This window comes from Salmo salar, chromosome ssa18 (assembly GCF_905237065.1).
Source record: "Salmo salar chromosome ssa18, Ssal_v3.1, whole genome shotgun sequence".
Taxonomy (NCBI): domain Eukaryota; kingdom Metazoa; phylum Chordata; class Actinopteri; order Salmoniformes; family Salmonidae; genus Salmo; species Salmo salar.
The window spans coordinates 24,092,463-24,113,500 of NC_059459.1; the positions used below are offsets into that span (position 1 = coordinate 24,092,463).

Sequence of the window (21,038 nt, forward strand, 5' to 3'; positions counted from 1 at the left end):
GATGAAAGAAATTACAGCTGAAATAAATCATTCTCTACTATTATTCTGACATTTCACATTCTTAAAATAAAGTGGTGATCCTAACTGACCTAAGACCGGTCATTCTTTTACTAGGGTTAAATGTCAGGAATTGTGAAAAACTGAGTTTAAATGTATTTGTCTAAGGTGTATGTAAACTTCCGACTTCAACTGTACCTATGCTCCAGCTTGCAGTATAGCTTATGCTACATGAGTCCCGACTGCCTGGAAAGACCAACTATAAGGACATCTACACACCATATATACCCCATATACAAAACCAAAACACATTTATATCAACAACAGATTGGTGGCTGGTCAGAGGTAGAAAAGTGAGCAGCAGTGTGTGTGCGAGCGAGAGAGAGAAGCCAAGAGGGAGGGGTAGTAGACTAATTAATGGTCAACATTCTCCTTCCTGTCCCCAGGGGTTGGGTGGATCACTCATCTCCAGGCTCTCCCCAGGGCAGGGCAGCGGGCTGTGGCCTTGCCCCCCTACCCTACCCAGTCTACCCCATCTCACTGGAACCCCTCACTGGAGAGACATATTCCCCAACAGCTCCAAGTGAGTGTATGACTGTTACTGTAAGAAGAAGGAGACGAAAGGCAGCCTGCATGTGGCAAACATTACATTGTATGTGGTATCACTTTATTTTCAGAGTAGTCTACACTTTTGCCAATTACATTTAGTCATCCAAAAACATACTTAAGAAGTACTGGGAGATAAGCGCAGGTATGCACATACAGTACCTTCAGAAAGTATTCATAACCTTTGACTTATTATAAATTTTTCTGTTACAGCATAAATTCAAAATTGATTAAATGTATATTATTTCTCACCCATCTACACACAATACCCCACAATTACTACAATGTTGTTGATCCATCCTCACTTTTCTCCTATCACAACCATTAAATTCTAACTGTTTTAAAGTCACAATTTGCCTCATGGTGAAATCCCTGAGCGGTTTTCTTCCTCTCCGGCAACTGAGTTAGGAAGGACGCCTGTGTCTTTGTAGTGACTGGGTGTATTGATACACCATCCAAAGCGTAATTAATAACTTCACCATGCTCAAATGGATATTCAATATCTGTTCGTTTTTTTTTTACCCATCTACCAATAGGTCCCCTTCTTTGCTAGGCATTGGAAAACTTCCCTGGTCTTTGTGGTTGAAATTCACTGCTCGACTGAGGGACCATACAGATAATTGTGTGTGGGCTAGAGGTGAGGTAGTCGTTAGAACATCATGCTAAACACTATCGTTTCACAAAGAGTGAGACCATGCAACTTGTGAAGCAAATATTTACTCCTGAATTTATTTAGGCTTGCCATAACAAATGGGTTGAATACTTATTGACTCAAGACATTAACTTTTCATTTTTTATTAATTTGGGAAAAACATGATTCCACTTTGACATTATGGGGTATTGTGTGTAGGCCAGTGAACATTTTATATTGAAAATTCAGGCTGTAACAAAATGTGGATAAAGTCAAGGGGTGTGAATATCTTCTTACTTTTGTCATGCAGGGGATGTTCAGTGACATTGGCCGGCTCTTATGTTATACTCCCCCTGGTGGATGTATCCAACCACTACATAGAATTGCCTTACCTTATACTTGCATGGCCTTTCCATTTCATTGGTTACAGTTGCCAGACAAATACATTTTTTCAAATAAATTAGATCAGATAGTGTAGTGTCTTACAAAAAAAGTTTGGCTTAGAAAAAAATAAGTAAAAACAAACCCCACTCAGCAATTCTGTTGCCCAGATATTTATTTACACATTTAACTAGTGGCCATTTACGAAATAGATCTTTTTTACATTACATATACAGTACCAGTAAGGCGTATGAAAACTGTACAATTGTAAATTGGACAAAAACAAGCGGAATGATTATTTTACATGAAGCAATGCTACAACTTAAATAGTATGCATACAGACCAAATGTCAATCTTAAAATAAATCAAACATCTTGCAAGAATGTTGTTCTCCTCCACTACTTTCTAAATATTTAATCAAAGCACTGTACTATCAGACATCACCAACTGTAGATTTAACTCAACATAAAGCAGTTACTCAAACATGTTTCTCCAAAAACACTGCATCATCATGGGGCCCTTGAGATTCATAATGCACTTTTATTTCAAAATGACCCCCCCCCCTCTCCTCTTCAGGGCTTTATTTAAAAGGCCCAGTGCAGCAAAAAACGTGATTAGCCTGTTTTTTATATATGCTTCCACACTACGAGGTTGGAATAATATTGTGATAATTACGATAATGCCCTTTTAGTGTTAGAGCTGTTTGAAAAGACAGCCTGAAATGTCAACCTGTTCTGGTGGGATGGAGTTTTGGCCTGCCTGGTGACATCACCAGGCAGTAAATTTGTTAATACACCAATAAGAAAGTTCCAAATCCCTCTGCCAATAACATCTACTATTCCGTTTTCCCCTCATTCAGACCACTCCCAGACACTGCGATCAAAATTCTTCCTTGAGAAATTGCTCTTTGTTAAGAAGCTATTTGTTTCTTTTTGACTATTTTAATTGAAAACAATCACATTAAGGTACTTAATTGTTACCCAGAAATGATTTGATATTGAGATAAAAATGGCTGCATTGGACCTTTAAACTAACATAAGAGCACTCAGATTCAATATTTTTCCAAAAGATTTCACCAAGTCGCTCTTTGATTTACCGTTGGTATTTCCTATTCCAGAATCACTGTATGCCAAGGGTCCTGTTGAATTAGTAAACACGAGGAAAATACTGTATGTGTATATCATACATTAATACATACAAATATAGGTACATATGTTTAAGTTCATATTTACAAACACTTAGTCGTGGAGAAATTTGGTATAACCTAAAAACAAAGAGACAAGTACATTTAACAGCTTTACAATCTGAAAGTATAACATATTTCTGACCAGACTGTATGGGTGAGTCAGTGGTTTCACGGTCCACCTAAGGCCTGTTTATAATGCTGTTATTATGTGAGTGTGTGTATGTGGAGATATATGTAGGGATGAAAATGGACATATAATTAATGTGTGTAGTGTATGCAAACCAATGGAGTGTTGATAGGAGTTTTGGGAACTCCTTATAGCCACTTGCCGTATGCGCAATAACAGAACTCTCCCGGCCTAAAGTATTTTCTACCAGATTTCATCATTCATAGTTGCTAATGCTTCTCTGATGCACCAACATTCACTTCAGTCACACTTCTGATGCCATTTTTGTGTTTGTGTGTGTGTGTGTGTGTGTGTGTGTGTGTGGAGAGAGATATGTAGGGATGTGTTGCCACCTCCCAGTATTACATCCATTTGGTGTCCATTTAATAACCAAGCAAAGCATTCCTGTTGCCTTAGCAACAGTCCCCAGAAGAAATCCAAGTGTGTGTGTCACAGATTCAGAAACACATTGGGTAGTGGGGTTCGTGTGTCTAAACCGTTAGCTTCTTGGAGCCGGACTGTGGTTGGCTATTTCCTTACTGCCATCCTTCATCAATGCAGAGAAGACCTAATGGAAATATGTACATGTAAAATTAAATACATAGAGTAGTTCCACATATACAACAGAAGGTACTGTTGATACAAAAACAAAGCAAAAAACATACAAGCTTCCCTCTCCTCATCCGTTTTCCTCCAAAACCACTAATATTTAAAGACTTTAAGAGAAGACGGTAAAAACTACCCAGGAGTCCTCTCCCCTATAGAGCGCGCCAGCTTGTAGTCCTAAAAAAATGGAAATGAGGGCTTTTGGGATAAACGCAGAAAATAAGGTTTGAAGTTAACACAAGCTTAGATCTTCTACGTTTTGTTCTGAGATAATATCAGTCAGTTAACATGACCTTTATGAATTATGATGCCTTTATGTGCTTGTTTTCATTACATCAACACATAAAAATTCACAAAACGTGATGTTAGCTGATGAAGATTATATCTAGAACCAAAACGTAGAAGATCTAAACCTGTGTTCAGACATTATTTTCGCAGTTTATCCCAAAAACCCATTACTTTTCCCATAGACTTTGGCCAACAAGCCATTGAGGAGTTTGCCTCTTAGTGCCTACAGTAAGACACCATTATTATTGCTCTCTATCGGTTGTCATGAAGGGAAGATGAAGGGGAAAGGAAGCCTTTGGAGAGCACTGACACCACCCCATCTTAGCACTGATAAAACCCATCCACAGCAGGCCCCACTTTATAAGTCATTAAATAGATGCCCACTTTTCAAATATTGAATTGGAATTCCAGTTTACTTCTGCTCCACAGGTCAGAGTATAGAATCAGACAGTGGGTCTAACTGACCTGGCCCCACTTGCGGTTGCTGCTGAGCATCTGTGTGGCAGTGATGCAGCTGAACAGGTTGTCAGCGGCCATGTCATCAGGCAGGCGGGTGAGGAACTGGGCCATATGGATGAAGTCCATCTGCAGTAGGACCTCCTGGTAAAGGCGCAGGATGCCCAGGCCTGTCCGGAACAGACACTCCTCCCCGTCCCGACAGAACACGTCCCACACGCGACACGCCACGTCCAATGGCAACGACTTACTGTACAGGGTGAAGATCCTGCAGGAATGGACCGACACACACAGAGGTCAACAACGGTTTATTGGCGAGGTGAAGCGAAGCACATGCAAAGGTCACTTTATAAACTGACAATGAATAGAAATGGACAAAGTCTCAAACCATTTTACTTTAGTTCAATGAGGGCAAGCACTGAAGTTTCATGTTGTCCTGTACTCACCAGTCTATGAGATAAAGGTCAGGGGTGAGGTTGTTGATCTGAAAGTGATTGAACAGCCGTGGGAGGTTCTCTTCAAAGAACACCTCGAAAGCAGCGAAGTATTTCAACATCTGAAAACAAGAGGAAAAAAGGTTTACACCATGGAAATAACAATTATTTCTTCAGCATTATAAACTGGGTGTTACGAGCTATGAATGCTGATTGGTTATTTTTACTGCTCTAATTACGTTGGTTAACAGTTTATAATAGCAATAAGGCACCTCAGGGGTTTGTGATATATGGCCAATATACCACGGCTAAGGACTGTCCAGGCACTCCACATTGCTTTGAGTGAAAGAACAGCCCTTAGCCGTGGTATATTGGCCATATACCACACCTCCTCAGGCCTTATTGCTTAATTCTCTCAAGACAAAGGTGTGCGTGTGTCAGTACCAGGTCGTGGTCCACTCTGAAAAAGGCCATCTGACAGGGCTTGTTGAGTAGGTTGGCGAAGGCGATGAAGGCTTCAGCTTCCTCCAGATTCAGGATTAGCACTGCAGCGATGAAGGACATCCCCTGGACCTGGAAAACACAAGGAACACATGTCTTAGATCAATTCATTTTTCACCAAAATAAACAGTTCCATTAAGAACAGAATCAAATTTAATTGCAGACGTAGGGAGAAATCAGTTCACGGGACAAACATTTAGTCAACGTGGATTGAGAGAAAACACAATTATCTTCGATAAATGAAGCGTTTGCTACTTACATAGCCCACGTCTGGTCTATAACACGTGTATGCCCCCAGAACACTGTGCAAGAGGTCATGATAGGGCCCACCCTATAGGGAGAGTATTAGTCAAATTAATGCCATAACTTTTTACTTGAGGTTTATATTGCTTTTGCATATGTACCAAGATGTTCAAATAAACCTAACACTGACCAAACAACAGTAGCACATTCAATGTCAACACCAACAAATCCAGCAATACAATGAGAATACATTAAAGAACAAAAGCTTCCACACACCACAACACCGGGATAATAACAGCCGTGGACAGTATGAGGGTTCTGTTTCTATAGTAACAACCACAGAGATATCAAGCCTCTGAGATCAGGTACTGTATTGGTGATGACAGGAGAGACCTACAGTACCAGTAAAAGGTTTGGACACACCTACTCATTCAAGGGCTTTTCTTTATTTTTTACTATTTTCTACATTGTAGAATAATAGTGAAGACATCAAAACTATGAAATAACACATATGGAATCATGTAGTAACCAAAAAAAAGTGTTAGTTAAATAAAAATATATTCTAGATTCTTCAAAGTAGCCACCCTTTGCCTTGACAGCTTTGCACACTCTTGGCATTCTCTCAACCAGCTTCATGAGGTAGGCACCTGGAATGCATTTCAATTAACAGGTGTGCCTTGTAAAAAGTGAATTTGTAGAATATCTTTCCTTCTTAATGCGATGGAGCCAAACAGTTGTGTTGTGACAAGGTAGGGGTGGTATACAGAAGATAGCCCTATTTGGTAAAAGACCAAGTCGATATTATGACAAGAACAGCTCAAATAAGCAAAGAGAAACAACAGTCCATCATTACTTAAATACATGACGGTCAGTCAATACGGAACATTTCATGAACTTTGAAAGTTTGTTCAAGTGCAGTCGCAAAAACCATCAAGCGCTATGATGAAACTGGCTCTCATGAGGACCGCCACAGGAAAGGAAGACCCAGAGTTACCACTGCTGCAGAGGATAAGTTCATTGGAGTTACCAACCTCAGAAATGACAGCCCAAATAAATGCTTCACAGAGTTCAAGTAACAGACATCAACATCAACTGTTCAGAGGAGACTGTGAATCAGGCCTTCATGGTCAAATTGCTGCAAAGAAACCACTACTGAAGGACACCAATAAAAAGAAGAAGACTTGCTTGGGCCAAGAAACACAAGCAATGGACATTAGACCAGTGTCCTTTAGTCTGATCAGTCCAAATTTGAGATTTTTGGTTCCATCTCCACATGTATGGTTCCCACCATGGAGCATGGAGGAGGTGGTGTGATGGTGCTTTGCTGGTGACACTGTGTGATTTATTTAGAAATCAAGGCACACTTAACCAGCATGGCTACCACAGCATTATGCAGTGATATACGCCATCCCATCTGGTTTGCGCTTAGTGGGACGATCATTTGTTTTTCAACAGGACAATAACCCAACACACCTCCAGGCTGTGTAAGGGCTATTTGACCAAGAAGGAGAGTCATGGAGTGCTGCATCAGATGACCTGTCCTCCACAATCACCCGACCTCAACCAAATTGAGATGGTTTGGGATGAGTTGAACCGCAGAGTGAAGAAAAAGCAGCCAACAAGTGCTCGGCATATGTGGTAACTCCTTCAAGACTGTTGGAAAAGCATTACAGGTGAAGCTGGTTGAGAGAATGCCAAGAGTGTGCAAAGCTGTCATCAAGGCAAAGGGTGGCTACTTTGAAGAATCTCAAATATAAAATATATTTTTGATTTGTTTAACACTTTTTTGGTTACTACATGATTCCAAATGTGTCATTTCAGTTTTAATGTCCTTACTATTATTCTACAACGTAGAAAATAGTAAAAATAAAGAAAAACCCTTGAATGAGTAGGTGCGTCTAAACTTTTGACTGTACCTTCTGAAAAATAAAGAGAGAGGGGAAGGTCCTGGAGATGTCCAGCTTTATCAGGTCCAGACTTGACTCTCTATCTGTCTGCAATGATCCAGAGTCTGCTTTGGAGAAAAACAATTACAAATTGACTTTTTTCATGCAAACATACAATTCTCTTTTTTATAATGATCGATAAACAAAGCACAAAATGTGTTTCTAACTTATTTGAAATAATGATAGGGCTAATTCTTGCTCTGGGTCTTTGTGTTGCCATGGTACCTACCCTCCATCTCATTTTCAGAGCTGGTCTCACTGAAGCTCTTCCACCTCTCCTTGGCCCGAGACAGAAATATCTCAAACAACTCTACAGTATCAGACACAATCAACAATACTGTGGTTAATTATCGCTTCATTATAGTTTATCCAGATTATATACTGCTACTGCTTAGATTGTATACATTAAAGCTGCTGTAACAGTGAATATTAGCAGACCGGCTGTGAGAACGGAGGGGGGGGGTTGGATAGACAGCGTTAAGTAGAGTGTTATGTTTTTACCGGGGGTGATGTTGAGCTCGTTGCCGATGGCCAGGCTCCAGACTCGTCCTCGGACGCTGGGAGGAAGGCCCTGCCACCAGAGCTCTCTGACTCGACGCGTGTTACGCCTGCCAGGACACAACAACACACGTCTATCATTCCAGAGGAACTTTAACAGTGTTAAAACTATGGTAAAGTACCTGAATAGTCATTTATATATGTCAGTGGAGGCTGTCGAGAGGACGGCTTATAATAATGGCTGGAATGGAGAGCACGGAATGTTTTCAAACACATGGAAGCCACGTGTTTGATACCATTCCATTTATTCTGTTCCATTACTATGAGCTGTCCTCCCCTCAGCAGCCTCCACTGTTCTATGTACATTTGACACCACAACCTATTTCAGCTTCTGGTAGTCATTTGTTTCAAATGAAAATAATGTTCAGGAGGATTATTTGTGACAAATCAAGAGGTCTGCTGTAGCTCAGTTGGTAGAGCATGGCACTTTCAATGCCAGGATGGTGTGTTCGATTCCCAGGACCACCCATATGTAAAATGTACGCACGCATTAATAAGTTGCTTTGTATAAAAGTGTCAGCTAAATGGCATATATTATATAGTATCAAGTGCTTGTGCTGGATGATAAAATGCATTAAAACGGTACTGATCCCCTCAGTGTAGGGAATACTGACATGCAGTCCCAGTTAGGCAGGATGTCATTGTTCCAGATGACCATGGCGTTGGCGATGCTGTCCTCCTGTTTAAACCTCTCCTTCATCTGACGCTTCTTCTTCTGGGCCTCCTTCAGCTCTGACAGGGAAAAGAGAGAGAATGGGTTAAGTGTGTGTTAAAGTTCATTTTTCAACTTTATTGTCCCAATTGGTTTGGCAGCAAAGGAGCATAAAAACAACATTGAACATACAGTTGAAGTCAGTAGTTTACATTCATCTTAGCCAAATATACTGCTAAAAAAAATAAAGGGAACACTAAAATAACACATCCTAGATCTGAATGAATGAAATAATCTTATTAAATACTTTTTTCGTTACATAGTTGAATGTGTTGAAAACAAAAATCACGCAAAAATAATCAATGGAAATCCAATTTATCAACCCATGGAGGTCTGGATTTGGAGTCACACTCAAAATTAAAGTGGAAAACCACACTACAGGCCAACTTTGATGTAATGTCCTTAAAACAAGTCAAAATGAGGCTCAGTAGTGTGTGTGGCCTCCACGTGCCTGTATTACCTCCCTACAACGCCTGGGCATGCTCCTGAGGAGGTGGCGGATGGTCTCCTGAGGGATCTCCTCCCAGACCTAGACTAAAGCATCCGCCAACTCCTGGACAGTCTGTGGTGCAACGTGGCGTTGGTGGATGGAGCGAGACATGATGTCCCAGATGTGCTCAATTGGGTTCAGGTCTGGGGAACGGGCGGGCCAGTCCATAGCATCAATGCCTTCCTCTTGCAGGAACTGCTGACACACTCCAGCCACATGAGGTCTAGCATTGTCTTGCATTAGGAGGAACCCAGGGCCAACCGCACCAGCATATGGTCTCACAAGGGGTCTGAGGATCTCATCTCGGTACCTAATGGCAGTCAGGCTACCTCTGGCAAGCACATGGAGGGCTGTGCGGCCCCCCAAAGAAATGCCACCCCACACCATGACTGACCCACCGCCAAACCGGTCATGCTGGAGGATGTTGCAGGCAGCAGAACGTTCTCCACGGCGTCTCCAGACTCTGTCACATGTGCTCAGTGTGAACCTGCTTCATCTGTGAAGAGCACAGGGCGCCAGTGGCGAATTTGCCAATCTTGGTGTTCTCTGGCAAATGCCAAACGTCCTGCATGGTGTTGGGCTGTAAGCACAACCCCCACCTGTGGACGTCGGGCCCTCATACCACCCTCATGGAGTCTGTTTCTGACCGTTTGAGCAGACACATGCACATTTGTGGCCTGCTGGATGTCATTTTGCAGGGCTCTGGCAGTGCTTCTCCTGCTCCTCCTTGCACAAAGGCGGAGGTAGCGGTCCTGCTGCTGGGTTGTTGCCCTCCTACGGCCTCCTCCACGTCTCCTGATGTACTGGCCTGTCTCCTGGTAGCGCCTCCATGCTCTGGACACTACGCTGACAGACACAGCAAACCTTCTTGCCACAGCTCGCATTGATGTGCCATCCTGGATGAGCTGCACTAACTGAGCCACTTGTGTGGGTTGTAGACTCCGTCTCATGCTACCACTAGAGTGAAAGCACCGCCAGCATTCAAAAGTGACCAAAACATCAGCCAGGAAGCATAAGAACTGAGAAGTGGTCTGTTGTCACCACCTGCCGAACCACTCCTTTATTGGGGGTGTCTTGCTAATTGCCTATAATTTCCACCTGTTGTCTATTCCATTTGCACAACAGCATGTGAAATTTATTGTCAATCAGTGTTGCTTCCTAAGTGGACAGTTTGATTTCACAGGAGTCTGATTGACTTGGAGTTACATTGTGTTTAAGTGTTCCCTTTATTTTTTTGAGCAGTGTACATTTAAACTCAGTTTTTCACAATTCCTGATATTTGATCCTAGTAAAAATTCTCTCTTAGGTAGGTTAGGATCACCACTTCATTTTAAGAATGTGAAATGTCAGAATAATAGTAGAGATAATTATTTATTTCAGCTTTCATTTATTTAATCACATTCCCAGTGGGTCAGAAGTTTACATACACTCAATTAGTATTAGGTAGCATTGCCTTTAAATTGTTTAACTTGGGTCAAACGTTTCAAGTAGCCTTTCACAAGCTTCCCATAATAAGTTGGGTGAATTTTGGTCCATTCCTCCTGACAGAGCTGGTTTAACTGAGTCAGGTTTGTAGGCCTCCTTGCTCACACACGCCTTTTCAGATCTGCCCACACATTTTCTATAGGATTGAGGTCAGGGCTTTGAGATGGCCACTCTAATACCTTGACTTTGTCGTCCTTAAGACATTTTGCAGCAACTTTGGAAGTATGCTTGGGGTCATTGTCCATTTGGAAGACCCATTTGCAACCAAGCTTTAACTTCCTTACTGATGTCTTGGGATGTTGCTTCAATATATCCACATAATTTTCCTCCCTCATGATGCCATCTATTTTGTGAAGTGCACCAGTCCCTCCTGCAGCAAAGCACCCCCACAACATGATGCCACCCCCGTGCTTCACGGTTGGGATGGTGTTCTTTGGCTTGCAAGTCTCCCCTTTTTCCTCCAAACATAACAACGGTCATTATGGCCAAACTGTTCCATTGTTGTTTCATCAGACCAGAGGACATTTCTCCAAAAAGTACAATCTTTGTCCCCATGTGCAGTTGCAAACCGTAGTCTGGCTTTTTTAATGGCTGTTTTGGAGCAGTGGCTTCTTCCTTGCTGAGCGGCCTTTCAGGTTATGTCGATATAGGACTCGTTTTACTGTGGATATAGATACTTTTGTACCCGTTTCCTCCAGCATCTTCAAAAAGGTCCTTTGCTGTTGTTCTGGGATTGATTTGCACTTTTCGCACCAAAGTACATTCATCTCTAGGAGACAGAACGCGTCTCCTTCCTGAGCGGTATGACAGCTGCGTGGTCCCATGGTGTTTATACTTGCGTACTATTGTTTGTACAGATGAACGTGGTACCTTCAGGCATTTGGAAATTGCTCCCAAGGATGAACCAGACTTGTGGAGGTCTACCATTTTTTTCTGAGGTCTTGGCTGATTTCTTTAGATTTTCCAATGATGTTAAGCAAAGAGGCACTGAGTTTGAAGGTAGGCCTTGAAATACATCCACAGGTACACCTCCAATTGACTCAAATGATGTCAATTAGCCTATCAGAAGCTTCTAAAGCCATGACATTTTCTGGAATTTTCCAAGCTGTTTAAAGTCACAGTCAACTTAGTAAACTTCTGACCCACTGGAATTGTGATACAGTGAATTTTAATTGAAATTATCTGTCTGTAAACAATAGTTAGGAAAATGACTTGTGTCATGCACAAAGTAGATGTCCTAACCGACTTACCAAAACTATAGTTTCTTAGCAAGACATTTGTGGAGTGGTAGAAAAACGAGTTTTAATGACTCCAACCTAAATGTATGTAGACTTCTGACTTCAACTGTAAAATTCACATGGCTCACAATGACCTAGTTATAGTGAATACAATGAGCTAGCTAGTACTTTAAGTCTTAGGGCAGACAGCTATCAATACACATGTACAGTAGGCCTACTAGTGACCGACATTAGCAACAGCACAAAAGTATGACAAGCCAAAGTTGCTTAATAACTAAAGTGCTCTTTGCATTCTTAGATCATCTGGTCAACAACGTGCTGACAAAAACAAAACAAAAAAAATCAGCAACATATTACCACCGTCATACTCGTCCTCATCCCTAGCCTACCGCAGTCTCTTCCCAGTATTTAAAAAGGCAATGGCCATAGGGGCGAAGGAGTGCTTGTACCTGTTAGTCTTAACAGTGGGGCTCTAAACTGGGAGCCAGAGATTAGGACCTGGGGCCAGTTGCATAAAACTTAAGGTAACGTCCCCCTTATCTTATCCCTTAAAGTTTCCTTAACTGTAAGTCAGTTGCACTAAACCTTTTAAGGAGAATTTTCCCCCTTAAATTAAGTGAAACAGTTAAGGGTGGCCATGAGGTCCTTTAACTGCTTCATTCGGTATGGAAATCAATGTAAACAGCATTTGTGGAGGCGAATGTTGCTTTCATCTGCCCTGGTTACGAAAGGAAAACCTCCACCAGCTAGCTAGCTACTTAGCTAAACAATGGAAAGTACGCAATCCATGGCTACAACGAGTGTTATTATCTTCTGTATCAATTGGTTTCGCCTGTCTTAAAATGCAGAAGCTCTATTTTTCGATATTGCAAAATAAATGTGATCTCTTCAATGAGACCTTCAGTCAGTGAATCAGGTCACCTCCATAGTAACCAGTGACTCTTTCTGCTGTACATTCCCTCAAAGTATCATAAAACCCTTAGGTTATGCCCTTACCTAAGGAAACGTTTGAGCTGCTCTTCGCAACACCCTTAAAAATTCCCTTAGGTAAGGGAACATAATTCCTTAAGGATAACCCTTAAATCTGCATTGCTGCTGGGTTTCTGTATAAGCACTTTTATTTTTTTTTTACTTAACTAGGCAAGTCAGTTAAGAACAAATTCTTATTTACAATGACGGCCTACCCCGGCCAAACCCGGACGACGCTGGGCCAATTGTGCGCCGCCCTATGGGACTCCCAATTACGGCCGGATGTGATTCAGCCTGGATTTGAACCAGGGACTGTAGTGACACCTCTTGCACTGAGATGCAGTGCCTTAGACCGCTGCGCCACTCGGAAGCAGAGATTTAAAAAGGGCTTTAAGTACATTTGATTGGATGTTTTATGCAACTGGTCCCTGGACTTCATGGTGTACGGGGGGGTGGGCATAGTCAGACAGGATGGATTCGGTCTTCCTCACCACTTGTCTGTTGTGCAGATCAGACAGACTCCTCTGCTGGACTCCCGTCATCTTACTGCCCACTTTCACTACTCTAGATAGATATTTTTTGCTTTTACACCAAGGTTGCCTTACCAGCAAAATCATAGAAAATGTTAATACAGACTATGTATGACTTATAAAACAGTCATCAAGGTCCTGTCGACAGGGAACTTTGCCAGTTTCCAGAGACAGAAAATGCACTGCTGGCCTTTCATACACGTCAGTGTTACACTCAAAGTTCAATGTATTATCAATAATTTTGCCAAGATACTTGTAGTTGTCTATAGTGTTTACCACCTGGCCCTTAGTGTTCTGAAATCAATACACATACTAAATCTTTGGTTGTCATATTCAGTTGTGAGAATGCACTGTCACACCAATGCACTAAATCGTCAACAACAGGACTGTGGGCAGTTTCATTGGCATGAAGGAGACAGACTATTACAGTCATCCTCAAACTTCAAGATCGGTTCTCTAACTGGCTATGACAATCAACAATCAACAGTGTACAGGATATAGAGGAGCGGTGAGAGGACACACCCCTTTGGGTGTTGTTGATGAGAGCTCCCTGACAGGCACACAGTCACCCTCTGGGTGTGTGTAGACAGTTAAAACTGTGGTTAGCACATACCTCTCCTCCTGGCTCCTGCCACCATCTCGTCATACTCTTGTTTGTGACGCATGGCCTCCTCAACAGACTTGGCAGGAAGGTTCCTGAACAGAGGGGACGAGATAGATGCCTTCAGAGAGAGGCGTGTGGTTTGGGCATACACACTGGCCATACAGAGTATCAGGAATTACATGTGCATGGTGCTTAGATAAGATTAGTGTGCATTCCAGGAAAACAGGCCATCCCCCTGTATGAGGGCTCTGCTCTACACACACACACACACACACGGGATGTGTACCGAGGGAGCAGCCAACCGGAGGATATATATATTTTATTTTAAACACTCACGGTGGCCTGTCCTCTAGTATCAGAGCTGTGGTAGACAACGGCTCAAACTCCAGGTTCTTCCGCCGCGCTGCAGAGAGCTGGACCTGGGGGCCTGGAGCTGGTCCAACCTTCACCTGGTACTCCTTTACATAGACACACAGGAAACAAGGGGACAAAAACATGTTTACAATGAGGTTTAAAACCCACGTGTAGGCTGTTCTTCACTGTGGTCTACAATCAAATCAAATAGCCCCGTGCTTCGTAAACAGGTGTTGACTAACAGTGGAAAGCTTACTTACGGGCCCTTACCAAAAACGCAGAGAAAAAAATGAAATAATAAATAAATATTAATAACACGAGGAATGAGTAAGAACTTGGCTAAATACACAGGGTAGCAGTACTGAGTCCGATGTGCAGGGGTACGTGGTAATTGAGGTATACATGTACATATAGGTAGTGATAAAGTTGACTAGGCAACAGGATAGATAATAAACTGTAACAGCAACGTGTGATGAGTCAAAAGAATTATTGCAAAAAAAGGATCAATGCAGACAGTTAAATAGTTAACCAATAGCTACCCGGACTAACTATTTTAGCAGTCTTATGGATTGGGGGTAGAACCTGTCCAGGGTCCTGTTGGTTTTAGACTTGGTGCATTGGTACAGCTTGCCGTGCAGTAGCAGAGAACAGCCTACGACTCCCTTTATGTGTGGCTGGACCAGTTATTGTACATAACACACCAGTGTTCATCCATCAACTATGGCCCATCTTTGCTCCTGTAGAAGGCAGCCTAATGGCTATGGGAGGCAGGGCCGTCAGGGCTAGGGACATTCTGTAGGCTTAATAGTGTCTACTTTGTCCTATGCCTTTTCTGCCGTGTGTGTGTGTGTGTGTGTGTGTGTGTGTGCGTACGTGTGATAAAAACCTCATTCATAGACCCGGGTTAACCACAGGACAACAGATCCTTTATGGGGTTAGTCCGGATGAGACATAGTTATCATTCATCACCCCCACCACGATGGAGTTGGTTCATCTATGCGTGACGTTCTCCCTCTCCCACAGTTAGTGTAGTCATGGATAATGCTTCTATGGTCATGTAATTCTGCCTACCTGCTTCACATCTGGTGGTCTGATGGGTGAAACATATTTTCTATAGTTCCATGCAAGATGGCGAATAATATGCGATTTAGAAAAAAGGCTTCCCATAGCCCTTGATTAAAGAGAATGTGATTAGGTGTCGATTCAGACTCAACTGTCTGGATTATGATCCTGATGAAACAAAAACAAGATTTTTGTCAGTATATTGTAGTTTACTACTTTGTTGTGGAATGGGAATAGTCTAAGTGTAACATCCTACTGCTTGCCTTCATCATTATTCATTGAGCTTCAGTCTCAGTTGACCGCTGCTGTAAACAAGTGCCCAGTGTGTGTCTGTCTCAATCTCATTTAGAGCAGCTCAGAGTCCCACCTGACGTGAGCATGGTAGGAATGCTAACCCACTCAGCGCAGTGCCGGGGTGCACATCCTCCATAACAGTCAGAGGAAGAGGGCCAGTGCGGAGTGGGGGGGGGGGGTGAGCTGTCAGAGACACCGCATGCAGAAGTGGGGTTGGGGGGGCAGAGTAGCCAGCTGGGGCCTCAGCTGCAGACTGCAACAGCAGAGCAGAGAGACAGCTACACACCGTCCCCCACCACCACCAGTGGTTTAACCAAGAACACCCCCCGCCCTTCCATCTAGACACCCACTCCTGTCCTTTTGCCTCAATTCCCACCTGTTGCAGACATACACACCACCACCAGGAGCAGCAGCATTACAACAGACATTAAATGGACATTTCCATCCCATTAGTTTGAGTTGGCAGTTCCTACAATGTTAGAGTTCCAGAGTTTGGATACCAGATCATTTATATGACACTAGACCAACACAAATATATCTTGATCTTCATTAATTTTTATGGGTAGAACTCAAACAGGTTGTGGTTGAGTCCGTCGGGTTGTGGTTGAGTCTGATATCGAGTGATACTAACCTGCTGGATGGTGAAGGAGTCTTTAGGATCTTTAGTAGTGTTCTCCCTCAGGGGGACCTTTCCAAACAACCTCCACCCAGGAGCATTCTGGGAAGGTGGCTTTGGCTCTTTGGGCTTCCTAGAAAACAGATTCCTGGAGGAGAGAGTGACAAATATTTAAAAAGAAGAGAGAGACAGAAATCTGGAAGGAAAATGTACATGGTGAAAGAGGGTGGTACAAATCTCAGGCAAGTAGAGGATGGAAAGAAAGGTGTTGAGCAATGAAAAGATAACATGTACACACATGCTCGCACAAACACACAGTCCCCTGAGGTTTCCAGGCTTTTATCCTGCCCTGTGTACCGTAGGTATGTGAAGAGTTGGGTTGGGCCATCAGCGAAGCTGCAGTGATATGAGAGAGTTTCTGGCTGTCTGCTGGGTGGAGTGAGTGTGTGGTACAGTGGGGGCCAGGTCGGCCATGTTTGTTCTTCCCTCGTTGTGAAGGAATTCTGAAAGGCACCCTCCCCAAGGTCTTGTGTTGCTACGGATGGTTGGATACAGTACATCAGTGACAACTCTTATACAAAAGTGATCAAGGACACTGTCCATCATCTAGCATCCCCAAACACCTGAAGATTATCATCGTCATCCCAACCATAATCACCTCAGTGGAATCAAACATAACAAACCGGTACCACAAACCAGTATTTCCTCTAATGTTGTGCACACAGGCAGTGGGACACAGTGAGCCGTAGATCACTTGTCATTCATTTCAAAGTGATCAACAGTGTGGTACAGAAAAGTTCATTCCATCTGTAAACATGGATTCTGGTTGGATGATGACGTTGACAACCGCTGAGTGCTCGTTGCTAGCTCAGCGTAGTACTAGGTGTTAGCCTATGCCTCCTCATAATGACTAAATGGCAACCTTGACTGTCAAGGAGTGCACGGCACACAGTACCAGCAACACCACAAGTTATGAGTGTGTGCAGTGCTCACAGGAACCTTTGAGCTCAGTATCGATTGCAGTTAACATAGGATAATTGAATGACGTGCTGTGGCAATGCTTCTTACGCAGCCTGTAACCTAATGGAGGTATAACTTTACCTAGTACTGTAGCTAGCAACCCTGTCCCTGCGCCTCACCAAATGACAGGTCCCATGTCTCCGGGCCATGGATAAAACATCTAGGGGCTGGGTAGCACAGGGCTCAGCCACAACACTCCTCACAGCACCGGTCACAAGCAGCTCTCTGTCATTAGACAGCATCCTCACAGGTTAAGGAGGGGGTTCAGTTTGTTACGGTCTGGTCTGCATACAGGACGAAGAAACTGCTTTGGAGATTTTAGTTCAGGAGGACTATGCCGTGTGTATAATAAGCTTTAATGGAGAACTGATACAAAGGCCTATCCTATATAGCTAGGCCTAGCAGTGACAACTTTCTAGAATAAGAGTGTGTGTCCACGGCATTGCAAGCAACTCAAAATCAGTACTCTGAAATTGAATTGATTCAGCTCCAATCGTACAGTACTTTTATAGGGGTGAGAGTGGGGTAGGCGGGGGGGTAGCAGAGAGATCGAGACAGATAGAAAACATTTTCTCTGCAGTCTCATTGCTTGTTGTAGTATGAAATCCAGGCAATAAAAAGGTAGAACACCGCAATTCTCTCCAACATTACCCTGGGCTGCAGGAGAAACTGGAGGCCTGCAAATCTCATTAAGTCAACACAGGGAGGGAATAGTGTTACAGGTAGACATTGTGTTGTACAGGATGTCTTCTCCAGCTGTCAGGCTTCAGATTCTATTTATCCTAGCTGATATTAAAATGCTTCCTGAGTTTAAAGTCTCTTTGCTGTTCAAGCATTTTTACTTTAATGGAACAAAACAATGAACCAGCTGCCTTGTGCTTCATCAACCTGTTCATCTGTAGAAGTTGGATGATATGGGTTCATTTCATTCACAAGCTACACATCCGCCCTCCTGTCAAACCCACATTAGCAGGATGATGATCATGAGGAGTTGTGATCGCTTTCTCTAGTCTGCTGCCTTGCACTGTAACGAACATGAAGACGCACCAGATAAACAATGACATTGACCAGGCCTGCGGGTGCTTGAATAGATGCTCTCAGTAATTATGCATGGGCCTAGGGTTGCAAAATTCCATTAACTTTAAAAAAATTGTTTTTCCAGAAATACAGGATTTCCTGCTCATCACCTCATAATCCCAGGACTTCTGGAAAACCGGTTATTTAGGGAAAGTTACCAGAATTTTGAAACCCTACAGTATGGGCAGAGTCACTACAAAACATGGTCATTATGGATAACCAGCTACAGTAATGAGCTGCTGGAATAGGGTAGTTGGCTGCTTGTAGGGTAGCCCATCAGTCTCATTAACTATAAATGGTACTGTGGATGCCATCGGAAGTCTAACCCCTACGGAGATAGGCCTCACTGAACTATTGCTTAGTCTACCATATCCTTTACTACCACAATAACTGACTAATATACATTACTACTCTCAACACATGTTCACTATGGTAATTGAACATAGAGCATTCACAAATAAGATGTTTTCCAACACGTGTATGCGTGGGTTTGTTGTAGTGGTGGTGAGGGAGTGTGTGTGTGTGTGTGAGCAAGTGCAGTGATGGTTACGCTTTTCATATTACCTGGTGAAAAAATCTGAGATTCCAAACTTCTTAGAAGAGGACAGAGCTGTCGACCCGTCGGGGAGTTTCTCTGGGGCACTTTGACGACGACCGATATCAATAAGTGTTTCTAGAGCCGTCAGCACCACCCTCATCTCCAAATAACACGTCCCCATCCTCCGGGCTGAGAGGGGTGGCATCACAGCTCAGAGAGACTGTGATGTTTGGGTTAGTCCTGAGGCTGAGAGGCCTAACTGGGAGACTGCACTCACTCAAATCCTCTCTCATGCTGGGTTCTGTGTTTGGACTGTTGCTGGTGTTTTCAGAAAGTGTTGACGGAGAGGGAGACGGGAGTTTGGCACTCGATTCTGAAGGGACACCCTCAGAGTCCGGAACACTACTCGCTGCGTCGGGGGGCTTGGCAGCTGCTGGGGGAGCTCTCTCTGGGCTGCCATGCCTCAAACCCCCGCTGTTTCTCTCACATAATGCAGGTGATGACTGGATGTTTTGGCGCTGCAGATTAGAAGTGTGCACCACGACGACATCAAATGGAACATTTGTGGTTCTTTCTGAGGAAACAGCATCAAAATCACATGTAGCTTCAGTGTTTACAGTATGCAGGCCACCATTTGCTACATTTACTTCCATGACAGAGCAGTCAAGTTCTTGGCATAGCAGTCGGTTGCATGTGTCCATCTGGCTACAATAATCAGTATCCACATCTGTAGACCAATCATCATTTGATAAATAGCAATCCATATCCCCGTTGGCCATCTTCATGTCCAAATCAACAGTGTCTGTGAAAGTGTAATTCTGTTGATGGTTGTCTGTAGGCCTACATGACAATGGAGAGAGAGATGGCGGCTGTGGCCCTGACTCCATATTAGAATCCCCCTCGTTCAGTGTACCCGAGTTGGAATCTTGAGTCTCCCCCTCATAATCCAGTTTTCCCCGCTGTGAAACACGAGCCAGCTGCAGTAACATTCCGTTCCCCTCCTCGTGTCTGTAGGCGCTTGCAGCTGTGTCTGAGCAGGAAAAAAGCCCCCCGCTCCCCCCTCCGTCATCTTCCGACCCGACCATCAGCTGAACCGATGACTCAGTAAATCCATTAAGTCTGTGGTCGTTCGGGTGCGGTGGGTCGTTGCACAGGTCTGAAATTACACAGCTTTCATTCATCTGAGTGGGGAGACACTCTGCAACCAAATCCCGCATTATTGTATTCCCAACTCGGACGTTCTGCGATGGTAACACGACACAGTCAACGATTGGATTCTTCCTATTGCTGGCAATATAAACATAACCTTTCCCCGTTTGACCCTCATCCGACACGCATACTCGGCTTCCGTTGTCGTCCAATGGGCGAGACGTTGCTATTATATTACAGTCGGCATGTGAACCGTAAGATTTACCTGCCTCTTCGTTTTCGTTGACATCGACGGGCAAAACAAGAACCACATCTCCATGTTCTGCTGTTTCCATTTCATGTACCCTCCGCGAAGCTAGTTACAGCTTCGGACATAAAATCCTGCAGCGTCGCCACCTCGGACGTCTGAGCTCCCAGTCTTCGTTGTTCTTTGAGAGCGTGACCATGTTTTGTAGTCTGTCGTTTTTAATCTGGCAGACCCACAAAAACAGCATGCTGTTTTGAGGAACGTTTGGTCAAAATAACATTTCAATCGGGCCTGTGCTGTAACAGATTAATGCAATCCCTATGTACCAGTCAGCAGCACTAATACCACAACCAGTAGCCATTTTGAAGTGTTCATGACGTCACGTCTTTCCCGACTCGCTAAACCCAAAAGTCAGATGTCTTGGATACGAAGTGACATCTTCTTTTGAGAAAGCGTAATTGCATCTAGGAATAAACCATAGTCTACATACTCTGTGGAATACATTTGCATGATATGTTTCTGTGATAGCGTATTGATATAGCTAGCCTACCTTTTTCAATAGTTGAACCAAAGACAATAACCCTTTGGTTGAATAGTGGCCATATTTAGGCTGGATTGTATTTTTATTTTATAGAGGGAAAAGGGAGTTATGTA

The 21,038-nt window shown here is 43.3% G+C and overlaps 1 protein-coding gene across 3 annotated transcripts; it reads right to left on the reverse strand.

The window, feature by feature from the left end:
• Positions 1-1,772: 1,772 nt before the first annotated feature.
• LOC106577134 (TBC1 domain family member 12) lies at positions 1,773-20,775 on the reverse strand. Of its 3 annotated transcripts, none has more exons than XM_014154893.2 (13): positions 19,015-20,770; positions 16,369-16,501; positions 14,364-14,485; positions 14,037-14,119; positions 8,614-8,731; positions 7,943-8,049; positions 7,671-7,751; positions 7,412-7,506; positions 5,512-5,583; positions 5,196-5,324; positions 4,764-4,873; positions 4,327-4,585; positions 1,773-3,535 (listed from the first exon to the last, which is right to left on the reverse strand). In XM_014154893.2, exons 1-13 carry the CDS (start codon positions 19,191-19,193, stop codon positions 3,467-3,469), a joined length of 1,557 nt encoding a protein of 518 aa, XP_014010368.2. In that variant the 5' UTR covers positions 19,194-20,770; the 3' UTR covers positions 1,773-3,466. The 3 variants fall into 3 exon arrangements, 2 of the variants coding, with proteins under 2 accessions (XP_014010368.2, XP_014010367.2); XM_014154892.2 differs by having other exon boundaries at positions 7,412-7,509; XR_006760347.1 differs by lacking the exons at positions 1,773-3,535; positions 4,327-4,585; positions 4,764-4,873; ... (6 more) ...; positions 14,037-14,119; positions 14,364-14,485 and adding an exon at positions 16,711-16,888 and having other exon boundaries at positions 16,391-16,501; positions 19,015-20,775.
• Positions 20,776-21,038: the final 263 nt, after the last annotated feature.